At 39.8% G+C, this 15,221-nt stretch overlaps 1 protein-coding gene across 1 annotated transcript; it reads right to left on the bottom strand.

The window, feature by feature from the left end:
* Positions 1-13,470: 13,470 nt before the first annotated feature.
* On the bottom strand, positions 13,471-14,413 carry LOC311167468 (olfactory receptor 2J3-like; the record flags this gene model as incomplete). Its single annotated transcript, XM_084228488.1, is given in 2 exon segments — positions 13,471-14,395; positions 14,397-14,413. Coding segments are annotated over 2 exon segments (942 nt in total).
* Positions 14,414-15,221: the final 808 nt, after the last annotated feature.

Raw genomic sequence — 15,221 nt, 5'->3', positions numbered from 1 at the left:
GTTAATATTTGCTGGTTATCATGAATAAGGGTGATGGAGAGATTCACCAAGTGATGTACATAAACCATCATGTTTAATCTGAAAAAAATCTCCCTTTCAATTCTCTTTTTTCTTTGATCTGGATAATGAAGGCTCTCACCTTGGGAGATGTTGGCTTTTGCAAGTGGAATGATCAGGCCTCAGTCTTGCAAATTTCCGTTATATTTTATACCACAGGCTTTGAACACTCCCCTTTATTCCTTCAGAAAAGTTGTATAATTGGAGGGGGCGGATCAACATGGCGGCAAGGAAACGCTGCAAGTAAGATCTCCCAATTAAAAAAGAGTTAATAGGGAGGAAAAGCAGCAGGTTCCAGTGAGAACTGGGACACGGAAGATAAACGGATGACTCCAGCAAACTACCCGAAGAAGAAAGTTGCCATAAAAGAGGACTAGAAGGGAGGAAAGCTCAGAACCCTGCTCCCCTCCCCCACCCATAAAGTCAGCACTCTCCGACCAACAGAAAGGAGGAAAAAAACAAAAACAAAAAAAACTAAAACAACCAACAAGAACAAACTATGCATCAAGCAGGACTGTGAGTGAAAAGGAACTATTTCAGCCACCACACCCCGTGAACTGGAGCTGTGGAGAACCCTGCAGGTTTCACCACGGAGGTGAGCGAACTGCTCCAGGCACCATTAGAGAAAAACAAAGATTCCCAGAGACCTACAGCAGCCCCAGGCCAGCCAGTAAGCTTGTGCAGAAAAGCAACACGCTTGAAAAGCAAACATGGATCACAGCTGCCCAGGTCCCAACGCCTGCGACCTAGGCTTGTGGGAAGGTACACGAAGGCCCTCACTGAGGTGGTCGGAAACCAGGTGCCTGGACACAGGAGCGGGGTGCAAAAGGCGCCATTTCTGCGGACACTGAGCTGGGCTGCAGCCCGCGTCCTGGACCTGAGGGCTTTGGAGCTGAGACCCGGGGCACGAAATTCGGGGCATGGGTTCCCCATGACGGTGGGGCACAGGGCAGACATAGCACCCCAAAGCCATTGAGGCTTTCCCCACCACTCCCACACTGTTCCTGGTCCCACGGGGTGAGAAAAACAGCTCCCCAAGGACTCTAGGAGAGATCTCTGGCACCACCTAGTGACCAGAAAAAAAAATCACCAACACCCCATAGAACAACGAACTTTCTTCATTAAAGACGGCTTGAAACCAGCAGAAGGCTCCCAGAGGAGCAAGTGCTGAGCTGGGCAGATCGCCCATGCTCAGTGAAATAAGCCAAAAAGAAAAAGAAAAATACCGGATGGTCTCACTCATAGCAGGAATCGAGAAAACTTAAATAAGGGACCAGGAAAATGAATAACTATAAGAAAGTGAAAATCAAAATCAACAAAAAACTATGAACCAGAGACACTTTCTGGGGGGTAGGGGGCGGGAGGGGAGGGATTGGGGTCAGAATGGGGGGGTTGCAATTGTATGGGGAATATAAAAATAAAATTTATTATTAAAAAAAAAAAAGAAATTGAGTCCCTAGAGAGGGAAGTAAAAGAAATACAGGAGATCAAAGAATTAATGGATGAGCTAAAGAACTCTGGGAAAAGCAAAGAAAGCAGAATAGATGAAATGGAAGAATGAATAAGTACTCTTGAAGACAAAGAAATAAAAAGAACCAAAACAGAAAAGGAAAGCAAAGTACAAAGGAAAAAGAATGAAGAAAGACTTCGGGAACTATCTGACTCCATGAGGAAAGGAAATATAAGAGTTATAGGAATACCAGAAGGAGAGGAGAGAGATGTAGGAACAGAGAAAATATTCAAGGAAATAATTGAAGAGAACTTCCCAAACGTGAAGAAGGAGCTGGAAACTGATATACAAGAAGCAAGAAGAACACCAAACTTGCACGACAAAAGGAAAAAAACTGCAAGACACATAATAGTAAAGCTCCCAAGAATCCAAGACAAGGAAAAAATAATGAAGCTGACAAGAGGGAAGAAACAGATAACATTCAAAGGAAAACCAATCAGCTGACATCAGACTTCTCCAAAGAAACACTACAGGCAAGGAGAGAGTGGAGGGACATAGTCAACAGACTCCAAGAAAACAGATGCCAACCAAGAATACTCTACCCCACAAACCTCTCCTTCTTCTATGAAGAAAGAATAAGGACCTTCCCAGACAAACAGAAACTCTGGAATTTCATTGCAATTAAATCCCTACTCCAAAAAATACTACAAGGAGTCCTAAAGCCAGAACCTCAGAGGGACTAATAACAACGAAAGAAGGCCAAAAAAAAACCTCTTCAATAAAAAGACACAGAGTCGCAGCCTGGATTAAGAAACAAAACCCAACCATTTGCTGTCTCCAGGAAACACATTTAGCTACAAAATATAAAAATAGACTCAAAGTTAAAGGATGGAAAACAATCTTACAAGCAAATCGACCAAAAAATAAAAGCAGGAACAGCTATACTTATATCAGATAAAACAGATTCCAAACTCAAAAGATAAAAAGAGACCCCAACGGTCACTACATTATGATCAAGGGGACAATACTTCAAGAAAAAATAGCACTCATTAACATATATTCACCAAACGAAGGAGCACCAAAATATATCAGACAACTATTGTCATCTCTGAAAACAGACATCAGAGAAAACACATACGTAGTGGGAGACTTCAACACACCACTATCAACAATGGATAGATCAATGAGACAAAAAATAAGTAAAGACACTAAAGCTCTAAATAAGGACCTAGAACACTTAGGCTTAACAGACATCTATAGAACATTAACCCAAAATAAAACAGAGTACACATTTTTCTCAAGCGCACACAGATCATTCTCCAGGATCGATCACATACTGGGACCCAAGACAAACATCAACAGATACACCAAGATTGAAATCATACCAACAATCTTTTCTGACCATGAAGGCATCAAACCGAAATAAACCATAAAAAGAAGGCAAGGAACTCTCCTACCTCATGGAGATTGAAACCCACACTACTGGAAGACCACTGGACTACTGAGGAGTTCAAAGAAGAAATTAAAAAATTCCTTGAATTGAATGACAATGAGGACGCCAATTTCCTAAATGTATGGGATGCAGCAAAAGCAGTAATAAACGGAAAATATATAGCAATAGAGGCTCACATCAAGAAACAAGAAAGAACTCAAAGAACAACCTAATCTCGAAGCTCAAAGATCTAGAAAAAGAACAACAAAAAACCCAAAACCAGTAGAAGAAAAGAAATAATAAAAACCAAAGCAGAAATAAATGAAATTGAAACTAAAAAAAACAATCCAAAAGATCAATGAAACCAAGAGCTGGTTCTTCAAAAAAAATAAATAAATTGGACAAACCCCTAGCCAGGCTCACAAAGGAAAAATGGGAGAAAGCACAAATAAACAGGATCATAAATGAAAGAGGGAAAATCACAACGGACACAGCAGAAATCAAAAGAATAGTCAGTAACTACTATGAACAGTTATATAGAAACAAGTTCAACAATCTAGAGGAGATGGACAAATTCCTACAACTCTACAATCACCCAAAGCTAGATAAAGAAGAAATAGAACACTTAAACCGACCAATTAAAAGCAGCAAAATTGAAATGGTAATCAAAAACCTCCCCAAAAACAAAAGCCCAGGACCTGATGGATTTACAAATGAATTCTACCAAACATTCAGAGACGAATTAGTGCCTATCCTTCACAAACTCTTCCAAAAAATTGAGAAGGAAGGGATAATACCAAACACGTTCTATGAAGCCAACATTACACTAATACCAAAACTGAACAAGGACAACACAAAAAAAGAAAACTACAGGCCAATCTCCTTAATGAACACTGATGCAAAAATCCTCAATAAAGTTTTAGCTATCAGAATCCAACAGTGTATCCATAAGATAATTTACCATGACCAAGTAGATTCATGCCAGGGACACAAGGATGGTTCAACATCCGAAAATCAATCAACATTATCCAACACATCAACAAAAAGAAATATAAAAACCATATGATACTATCAATTGATGCTGAGAAAGCTTTTGACAAAGTACAACATCCATTCATGATAAAAGCCCTTGAAATTCTTGGGATACAAGGAACATACCTCAACATCATAAAGGCCATCTATGACAAGCCAACAGCCGGTATCATTCTCAATGGTGAAAAGCTGAAAGCATTTCCTTTAAAATCTGGAACAAGACAAGGATGTCCACTCTCACCACTGCTTTTCAATATAATACTGGAAGTCCTAGCCAGAGCAATAAGACAAGAGAAAGACATCCAAGGAATCCAAATAGGAAAAGAAGAAGTCAAACTATCACTATTTGCAGATGATATGATAACATACATAGAGAACCCCAAAAACTCCACAGAAAAACTAATTCAACTCATCAATCAGTTCAGTAAAGTGCAGGATACAAAATCAACACACAAAAGTCAGTAGCCTTCCTATACACAAACAATAAATCTGAAGAAGAAGAAATAAAAAAAAATCCCTTTTATTATCTAAACAAAAAAAATCAAATACTTGGGAATAAATCTAACAAAAGAGGAAAAGGACCTATACAAAGAAAACTATAAAACACTGTTAAAAGAAATAGAAGAAGACACAAAGAAATGGAAAGATATCCCCTGCTCATGGATTGGAAGAATAAACATTATTAAAATGGCCATCCTACCAAAAGCAATCTACAGATTCAATGCTATTCCAATAAAAATTTCAATGTCATTCTTCAAAGAAATAGAACAATTATTGATGAAATTCATATGGAATCACCAAAACCCTGAATAGCCAAAGCTCTCCTGAAAAAAAAAAGAAGGGAATGGAGGCATCACACTCCCAGACTTCAAACTATACTACAAAGCCATAATCATCAAAACTGCATGGTATTGGACCAAGAACAGACACACAGACCAATGGAATTGAATAGAAAATCCAGAAATAAACCCACAGATTTATGATCAACTAATCTTTGACAAAGGAGAAAAGACTATGCATTGGAGCAAAGAAAGTTTGTTCAATAAATGGTGCTGGGAAAACTGGGTTGGTACATGAAAAAGAATGAAGCTTGACCACTACCTAACACCATGCACAAAAACCAACTCAAAATGGATTAAAGAACTAGACATAAGGCCTGAAACCATAAAATACATAGAAGGAAATAAAGGTGAAACACTACATGACATGCACATCAAAGACATCTTTACAGACACATCACCCAAAGCAGTGATAGTGAAGGCAAAGATAAACAGTTGGGACTACATCAAATTAAAGAGCTTCCGCACAGCAAAAGAGACAATAACAAAAATAAAGCGAAACCCCACCAACTGGGAGAACATTTTTGCACACAACACTAATGATAAAGGGCTGATCACAAAAAATCTGCAAAGAGCTGATGAGACTCAACAACAACAAAGAAAATAATCCAGTCAAAAAATGGGCAGAAGAGCTAAAAAGAAACTTCTCCAAAGGGGAAATGCAAATGGCCAACAGGCATAGGAAAAAATGTTCAACATCACTTGTAATCAGGGAAATGCAAATCAAAACTACCATGAGATACCATCTTACACCAGTGAGAATGGCACATATTAAAAAAACTAGCAACAACAAATGTTGACAAGGATGTGGAGAAAAAGGAACTCTCCTGCACTGTTGGTGGGAGTGCAAACTGGTCCAACCATTATGGAGAGCTGTGTGGAGATTTCTGGGCCTGCTAAACATAGAGCTTCCATATGATCCAGCAATTCCACTCCTAGGTATTTACCCAAAGGACACAGAAACATCAATTCCAAAGAGCACCTGCACCCCTATGTTTATAGCAGCACTGTTTACAATAGCTAAGCTTTGGAAACAACCCAAATGCCCAAAAATAGATGACTGGATCAAGAAGATGTGGTACATATACACCATGGAATATTACTCAGTATTCAAAAAAGATAAACACATGCAATTTGCAGCAACATGGATGGCGCTGGAAGGGATCATGCTCAGCAAAATAAGCCAAAAAGAAAAAGAAAAATACCGGATGGTCCTCATAGCAGGAATCTAGAAACTTAAATAAGGGACCAGGAAAATGAATAACTATAAGAAAGTGAAAATCAGAATCAACAAAAAACTATGAAACAGAGACACTTTTGGGGGGGTGGGGGGAGGGAGGGGAGGGATTGGGATCAGAATGGGGGAGTTGCAATTGTATGGGGAATATAAAAATAAAATTTATTATTTTTTAAAAAAAAAGAAATATTCTGTTGAAATGTTGCTCTATAATGTGGGTATATGTAAATCTTTTTCATGTTTTCTATCAATGTGAAGTTAAATTTAGTCTGAAAAAAAAGTTCAATTTTAATAAGACAATTATTTCCTTTGTATGTAAAAGATGAACCAGAAAATAATCTTTAAGGGGCCTCCCCGGTGGCGCAGCGGTTGAGCGCTGGGTTGCGAAGCTGCCCGCGGCCTCTGCGGCGCCTGTTCGATCCCCGACTGCTCCCCGGCCACCGGAGGAGGGTCCCACATGGCACGCAGACCTCTCCTGCCGCCCGCTGCTCTCCTCAGCAGTGTACTTCGGTCCTTCTGCCTGCTCTGCTCCCCGCTCTGGCTCTGGTGAATTCTCTCACCCTCCCGCGCTTCTGACTGTACCCAGTGCTTGTATAAACAAAACAAACAAAATAAATAAAAAACATGCCTCTATAAAAATAAAATAAAAAAAAATGTTCTCTTTCTCATGTGTACCTCTTAAAATACTTTAAAAAAAAAAAGAAAAGAAAAGAATCTTTAAGTATCAGTAGTCTTGATTGCTGTGAGAATGCAATAAGAAAAATTTATAAACATTTTCCACAATGCTTACTATATAGTTATGTGTTCCCCATTAGCTACGATTACTATTAGCAAGTTTTATCATTGTTCTTTTTTTTCACAATGTTTGTTTTCTTTTCTCAGGTGTAGTCCCCATAGAATTCCCACCACCAGCTCACCTATGCACCATCAGTCTAGTCCCTTGTGCTCCTCCCGCCCTTGTTTTAATCCCTCTGCCTTCCCCTGCCCTGCAGAATGTCTCTGATTTATAGTTGTCTGTTTGTTTTGTTTTGTTGTGTTTTTTATTGTTATTAATTTTTTCTATTAGTGAATTTTATTTGAATTGATATTTTACGAAACAACTCCTCTCCTTGGTGTTTTGTTACACTTTATTTTAGATATTTTAGATATTAAAATTATTTAAAAATAAAATACCTATGTTCTCATAACTCAGAAATCATCAGCTATTACCTTTGTCACATTTCTAAAATTTTATTTTTTCAAATATTTTATTTATTTTGCATAGAAAAGCTGGGGTGCAGGCAGTAAGAGAATTCACCGGAGACAGAGTGTGGAGCAGAGCAGGTGGATCCACTGAAATACACTGCTGAGTGGAGCAGAAGGCAAGAGAGACAAGAGTGATATGCTGCACCATGTGGGTTGGCTCCCTGGCCGAGGATCAAACTTGTGCTGCAGTGGCTGGCAATAGCTTGATAGCACTGAGACTTCAACCCTTGTGCCACCAGGGAGGCCCACGTTTCTAGCATTTTAGCCCATAATTAATTCCATCTCCCTTTAACTGCTACTATCTCACCCTGCACCCCCCCCAGAGACAGCCACAGTCATGGGGTTGGTGATTATCAGTTCACTCTAACATATATTAAATATTGCTTAAATAGCAGAAATATAAAATTAAATATTAATATTATTAAATTGTTATATATTCATAGTTTTAAATTTTTTAATTTTCTTGTTATATCCCCTGTTCCTGGGGCCAATGACTCAATATTGTCAGTTCTCCTCAAACTGGTCTATGAGCTCAATGTAATCCCAGTCAAAATACCAGCAGACTTTTTTTTGAGACATAGCACTGAATTTCATGAAAGTTAAAAGCTCATGTTAGCTCACGACTGAGGAGTACACCAGGGCCCCCAAATTTGCATGCTCTAAAGGCACCCAGCCATATATGTGCATATAACAGCAGATTCTTATTACAAATGAATTTTAATAGGATTAGTGTGCAGAGACACAGAGAGGAAGGAAATGAAAGAATATTAGTTCCCAATTAAAAACCCAAAGTTACCCATCCCTTCATGACTAAATGCCCAGCCAGGGCCTCCCTGGTGATGCAAGGGGTTGAGCACAGCGCTGTGAAGCTGTCCGCAGCCTCTGCAGCACGAGTTCAATCCCTGGCCAGGGAGCTACCCACATGGTGCAGCAGACCTCTCCTGACTCTCCTGCTGCTCCCCTCAGCAGTATACTTCAGTCTATCTGCCTGTTCTGTTCCCCACTCTCACCTCCCACACCTCTGGCCTATACCCCAGTTCTTGTAATCATAAATAAATAAAAATTCTTAAAAAAAAATGCCCCGCCAAACAGGGTTGGCCCTAAGCAGGGCCTCTGAGGCCAAAATCCTGCCACAAGTCTAAGGTGCCTTCTGGTGGGAAATCATTAGACAGAAGGGACAGAAAAGGCCAGGCAAGTTTGGGGCAAAAGAAGCAAAGCAAATGAAAGTTCAAATCAACATAATGGCTGCCATCGTCAATCTCACCAAGTGTCTCTCACCTATGTGTCTCTTCCAAATATCTCTACATGTTTCAACTCTACATGTCTCCTCCAAGTCCCCTAAGTCCCTAGTGCAAGTCCAAAGCTGGGAAGCAAGCAAACACTTTTTCTCCAAGTGTTTCTCAGAGCCCACCTGCCTTCCATGTTATAGGTATCACCTGGGTGCTCAGCTCCACACCCTGGTTCCCAGTAGCTAGTGCAACATAGCTGATGTAAAGAGGGCTGGGAAACATTGTACCTCCCCCTTTTATGGAGAAGCCTCTGTTATACTGGCGCTTTGGAAGCCTATTAAAAAATAAAAGGCACACCATAAACTGGGAGAAAGAAAAATTATCTGACAAAGGGTTTGAGCTGGGGATATATAAATAGTATTTAAATGAATGATCCAATTCAAAATCAATAAAATATCTGAATAGAAACATCATAAAATAAGACAAATGAAATACATGGAAAGACAGTCGAGATCAACATTCTTCAAAGAAACGCCAATTAAAACCATTAGAAACGTACTTGAAAGGCTAAAAGCATAAAGATTCACAACACTGAGTGTTACAGAAAATGTGGGGCAAATTTGGAAATCCAACACACAGCTGTATGGAGTGAAAGTGGTCAGCCCTTGAAGAACATTTTCACAATTTCAAAAAAAGGAAAATGGAAATTTAGCAGACAACTCTCAGTCCCATTGCTAGGTATTTACCCAAGTTATATAAAAACAGCTGCTTACACAAACACTTGTATACTAATTTTCATAACAGCATTATTCATAACAATAAAGGAAATATTCCCCAAAGCCCATTACTGGGTCAATGCATCTATGGTGATATATTCACACAACATATTTCTAACCAGTAATTAAAAGAAGGGAACTGCTGGTATATGCATACATGTCCAAAACATCATGCCAAGAAAAGGAAAAGAGAGGCCTCCCTGGTGGTGCAAGGGGGTTAAATACTGTACTATGAAGCAATCCGCAGCCACTGTGGCATGAGTTTGATCCCCGGCCAGCCAGGAAGATTTCCACATGGTGAGGCAGACCTCTCCTGTCTCGCCCACTGCTCCCCTCAGCAGTGTACTTTGGTCAGTCTGCCTGTTCTGTTCCCTGCTCTGTCTCTGGTGAATCCTCTCCCCCCACCCCCGGTACCTCTGGCCTGTACCCCAGCTTGTATGCATAAATAAATAAATCTTAAAAAAAAAAAGGAAAGGAAAACAAAGTCAAAGATTATACATTTATAATTACATTTATATAAGATCATTTTTTTAAAAAAGCAAAACTATGGTGACAGAGAACAGTGTTTGCTTGAGGCTAGGGTGGAGGGAGAGATTTGACTGCAAAAGGGCACAGGGTTGTTTTGGGAGTGATGGGAAAGTCTATAGCTTGATTGTGGTGACATTTACACAATGATATACTTGTCAGAACTCATTGAACTACACATGTTAAATGGGTAAATTTATTCTATATCAATTATATTTCAATAGATCTGAAAAAAAATGGAACCATTTCTGTGGGATCCCCAGCCCTCCTTGTTCTTGTGGCTATTGTCTTGGTTCCCAGAGTTCTTGCCAGTCAGCTAGGTAGTCAGGCAAGAGTCCTCTCACCAAGGACAAAAGTCCTGGTATGAGGAACATACTGGGAAACCAGTATCTGCTGAAATCATCAGGCAGATATTATGACCAGATTAGCGAGATCCACTAAATGCCTTACTTGTAAGAATTAGCAGACAGCTAGGTAAGAATAGAGGTCAGAGATAACATGCTTTGACCAGCAGGAATGATGGACCCCGCAGGCTATAGTCCTTGGTCACTACCCCCTAGCTTTACACTCCCAACAACTGCACCCCCCATGTATGTATACTCCCTACATACTTTCCCCACCTCTGTACCTGATTCCAATTAATACAAGATCCTCTTTGGATGGGGGCTGCACAATACTACCAGGAGTAGACCTCCAGGCTTTTCATTGCTCCAACACCCTTGGACATTGAGTAAACATTCCCTCATCCCACACCACTCCCAGAGCTGCTGCCCCAGGAGGTGCCACATTCACAGGCTGAAAGGCTGGTGTATCAAATGAGGTATGCGAGTGGTAACCTTCCATGAAGGCAGGAGTGTGTGCTAACATTGTGTGGAGTGTGTGTCATATGTGAAGTTCCTATCAGGTAGCCCCAATATTTTAATAAAAATTCTGTTATATACGTGAATTTTGGATGGGAGAAAAGTTCAAGGTTAGGGGACTGTACCATATATAAGTGCTCAGGTCTGGTAGAAGATGGAGATGAAGAGAAAAGAAAACAAATCCTGCAGAGAGAGGGAATCCAAGCAGTGTAGACCAGGTTATGATAATACACTCATGAAAATAGGGGAAATCCTGGAGATTTTATTTCTTAGTTTTATAACACATTCAATAGGATCAAGAGCAATTACCTCTCAAGGTACAGCTAATAGCTGCATTATAACTGCAGAATTTAAGTATTTCTAAGATATAATTTTAAAATAAATCTTCCTTAGGCCATTATACCTTCCTGTAAGTTAAATAGATTCAGTGGAATGTAGCTTCCACTTTGAAATAGGATATGCAGAGCAGATTTGTTTCAGGTGGTGATGGTGAACATATATGTATAATAAATCACTTTACTCAAGTGACTACAAGAAAATATTCTTTAATTGGAAAAATAGCATATATCTATTTGTCTGATATCCTTATTAATCACAAATATTTATATCAAACTGAGTTTTAAATCAAAAAGAACGTGATTTTTATTAATAATTTATTCAGGTAATTCATTAGGACATCCATTGGATGAATCATTTTCCAAGCCTAGTTCTATTTTAGCTATTAGATTCTCTAATAGTATTTTACTTAATTATTCCCAGTTTATGAATTCTTATTAGTTGGCAGTCCATAAGTTACAATCATAGAAGTTATTCTCACTATCAATCTCATCTAACCATCTAGGAAAAGTAGACCATAAACAGTAGTCTACCTATGCTATAGTTCTTAAAAGTCTCCCACAAAAATGATTTCTAATTTTATTATCTACCGGCAAGAGTGGTAAATTAAAGGATATAGACCAATTTTATTTATCAACATTAAAAACTACACTACTCATCAAAGAATAATGATGTTTAAGAATTTTTAAAATAGGGCCTCCCCTGGTGGCGCAGCGGTTGAGTGCTGGGCTGTCAAACTGCCCTCAGCTTCTGCAGTGCCGGTTCGATCCCCGGCCACTGGCGAGGGTCCCACATGGCGCGACAGACCTCTCCTGCCGCACCCGCTGCTCCCCTCAGCAGTGTATTTCTTCATCAGTCTGCCTGTTCTGTTCCCCACTCTGGCTCTGGTGAATTCTCTCACCCTCCCACGCTTCTGACTATACCCAGTGCTTGTATAGATAAATAAATAAATCTTAAAAAACAAAAGAAATTTTAAAATAGTTCAATGTGTCAGTAACGAAGCCAATCAAAGTAAGTTAAAACCATGTTCTGTTTGGTTTGGTTTGGATTTATTTTATATAACAGGGTCATCTTTCTACAGTACTTACCATACCATGTGGCCTTTATTTTCAAGATTTTGGGCCACACATATTATTGTTCTAGATTTTAAAAAGCTCCCTTAATTTACTAGCATTAAATCCAGTGGCAAATTAGTCATATAAGGATATTTCATTTTGGGGGCCTCCCTGGTGGTGCAAGGGGTTAAGATGCAACCTATGAAACTATCTGCAACCTCTGCAGCACGAGTTCCATCCTAGGCCAGGGAGTTGCCCACATGGTGCCACAGACCTCTCCTGTCTCGCTGCTGTTCCTCTCAGCAGTATATTTCAGTTGTTCTGCCTGTTCTGTTACACACTCTGTCTCTGGTGAATCCTCTCCCCACCCCATACCTCTGGCCTGTACCCCAGTTCTTGTATGCATAAATAAATAATTCTTTTTAAAAATATATATACTTCATTTTTTATCTCAAATTGTTTTTCCCCTACTAAAAATAACCTTTATTCAGGCAAAAAAAAAAGTTTTTATTGTCTATGTTGCCAAGAATCACACAATCTATAAGAGATTTAGTTAATGAAGTTAGTGAATGGAGTGAATGAATAAATAAGTAGATAAATAGATGGATGAATAAACGTACCATTTTGAATAAGTATTTCATTATGTTGTTCAATGTGACAAGTTTATAGACCCACAGGATAAAACATTCATGTAATTTAGTGTCTTGGGGAAAAAACTGTTTCCAGGGCCTCCCTGGTGGCGCAGTGGTTAAGCGCTGGGCTGCGAAGCTGCCCACAGCCTCTGCAGTGCCGGTTCAATCCCCAGTCACCGGCGAGGGTCCCACATGGTGCACGGACCTCTCCTGTCTCACCCGCTGCTCCCCTCAGCAGTGTATTTAGTCAGTCTGCCTGTTCTGTTCCCCGCTCTGGCTCTGGTGAACTCTCTCACCCTCCTGCGTTTCTGACTGTACCCAGTGCTTGTACGAATAAATAAATCTTTAAAAAAAAAAAACTGTTTCCATTAAAGAATAGTCACACATTTTTACCATTTAGCTAAATTTAATACCTGTCCATAACACAAATTCCATTAGTGAGAATCTTTGCTACATGGCCCTTGTCTTACAATTGATATTAATGCTCAGTTCAAAAATTAGCATATTAATTTTAAACCCTAATACTTGAATTCTACAGACACTAAATATGGAATTATAAAGATTAAAGTGGTACAAATTAGAAAGGTGATTTCTAGATAATATTCCAGAATCAATCAATAAAAACAAAAAAAAATTGAATACTGCACTTTCCTTCTATGTTTAGTGGTGTGGAGACCAAAAATAAATCCTAAGGAAGCAGATAAACCACTACCTAAGATGGATGAGACGCTTTCAACAAAAATTGCAGGACAGGTGGCTTCCCTGTCACATCTCCCTCTCCCTGCCCATTAGTCTCTTTATGGCCCCTCTAACATCTTTGTTTCTGAGGGTGTAGATGAGAGGGTTGAGGCTGGGTGTGACAACAGTATAAAAGAGGGCAATGAACTTGCCTTGATCTTGAGACTTTTCTGATGGTGGCTGGAGATATATGCACATAACTGGAATGAAAAAGAGAGACACAACCATCAGGTGTGCTCCACAGGTCCCAAAGACCTTCTGAAGGCCGCTTGTCGACTGCATCCTCAGCACAGCCCGGGCAATGGCACCATAGGAGCTGAGGATAAGAATAAGGGGTATAATCACAAAAATGGAGCTCATGACCATGAGAGTCAGCTCATTCGCACGGGTATCAACACATGACAGTCGCAACAGGGCTGGAACTTCACAGAAGAAATGATCCACTTCATGGTGTCCACACAGAGGGACCCAGAAGGTAAAGGACGAATGAAGTGCTGAGGCAGCAAAGCCGCTAACCCAGGAAGCCACAGCCAACCACTGGCAGAAACGTGGGTGCATGAGGACAGTGTAGTGCAAGGGCCGACACACAGCCGCATAGCGGTCATAGGACATCACGACCAGCAGCACACACTCGGAGCTCCCCAGTGCAAGGACAAAGTAAAGTTGAGTCATGCAGCCAGCATAAGAGATGGTCTTCTCTGGACCCCAGAGATTGACCAGCAACTGAGGGATAGAGCTGGTGGTGTAGCAGAGATCCAGAAGAGAGAGGTTGGAGAGGAAGAAGTACATGGGAGTGTGGAGATGGGAGTCCAGGTATGACAAGGTGATGATGAACAGGTTGCCTATCAGGGTCATCACGTAGAACATGGAGATGACGACAAAGAGGACTACCTCCAGGTGAGGCCATTTAGAAAAACCCAGTAGAACAAAGTAGCCTTCCCAGCTTGCATTTTTTTCGGTCATCATTCATCTTTTCCTATACCTAAAGAAACACATATATTCAAAAGTTGCCCACTCAATATCAAACTCTTGCTAACCGATTAGGAAAAAAAAACCTTCACCATTTCCAAATCTGCCATTGTGAGAATAAAATTTTTTATAGTTTTATTTTTATGTTTCATTCAGATATTTGTCCTGTGACAGATACAGTCAATAACTTCTAACTTCTCAAGGGAATGAGTTCTTTTATGTGACCTTGTTAGTACTTGGATAAATGAAGATTCAAGAATCTATAGCAAGTGAAAATACCAACATCACTTGAATACAATTATAGAAAGAACAAAATATCCTTGATTAGTTATGCTAACAACCTATTTCCAGACCAAAACATTAAATTCATATGGAGGTATAAACAAAGACACATGTACACACACACGCACACACACACTAACATATTAATATGCCCAATATAAACTAAGGTGAAGATTTTACACCTGATTAATTGAGAGTTGTAATGGATTGGGGAATTCAGTGATGAAATGCTCCTGACTAAATATATCAAAATATAACTAATTTGGGGATCCAAAAAACTACAGAGTTTTTTGAAGGAACTCTAAAGACAGAACAAGAGAGAAAGGGAGGAAGTTTGGAGCAGGAAAGAGGAAATAAACTCTGATTGTAGCACTTGTAATTGAAAATGTGTATATCGCCAGGCTAAGAGACATGGACAATAGGGCTTAAGATAGTTTCTGCAAAATGTGTAATATTCTGGGCCTCCCCTGGTGGCACAGAGGTTGAGTGCTGGGCTGCGAAGCTACCCGCAACCTCTGCAGCACTGG

The sequence above is a fragment of the Talpa europaea genome, assembly GCF_964194135.1.
Source record: "Talpa europaea genome assembly, chromosome: 2".
NCBI lineage: Eukaryota > Metazoa > Chordata > Mammalia > Eulipotyphla > Talpidae > Talpa > Talpa europaea.
This window is presented reverse-complemented; position numbering and strand designations above follow the sequence as displayed.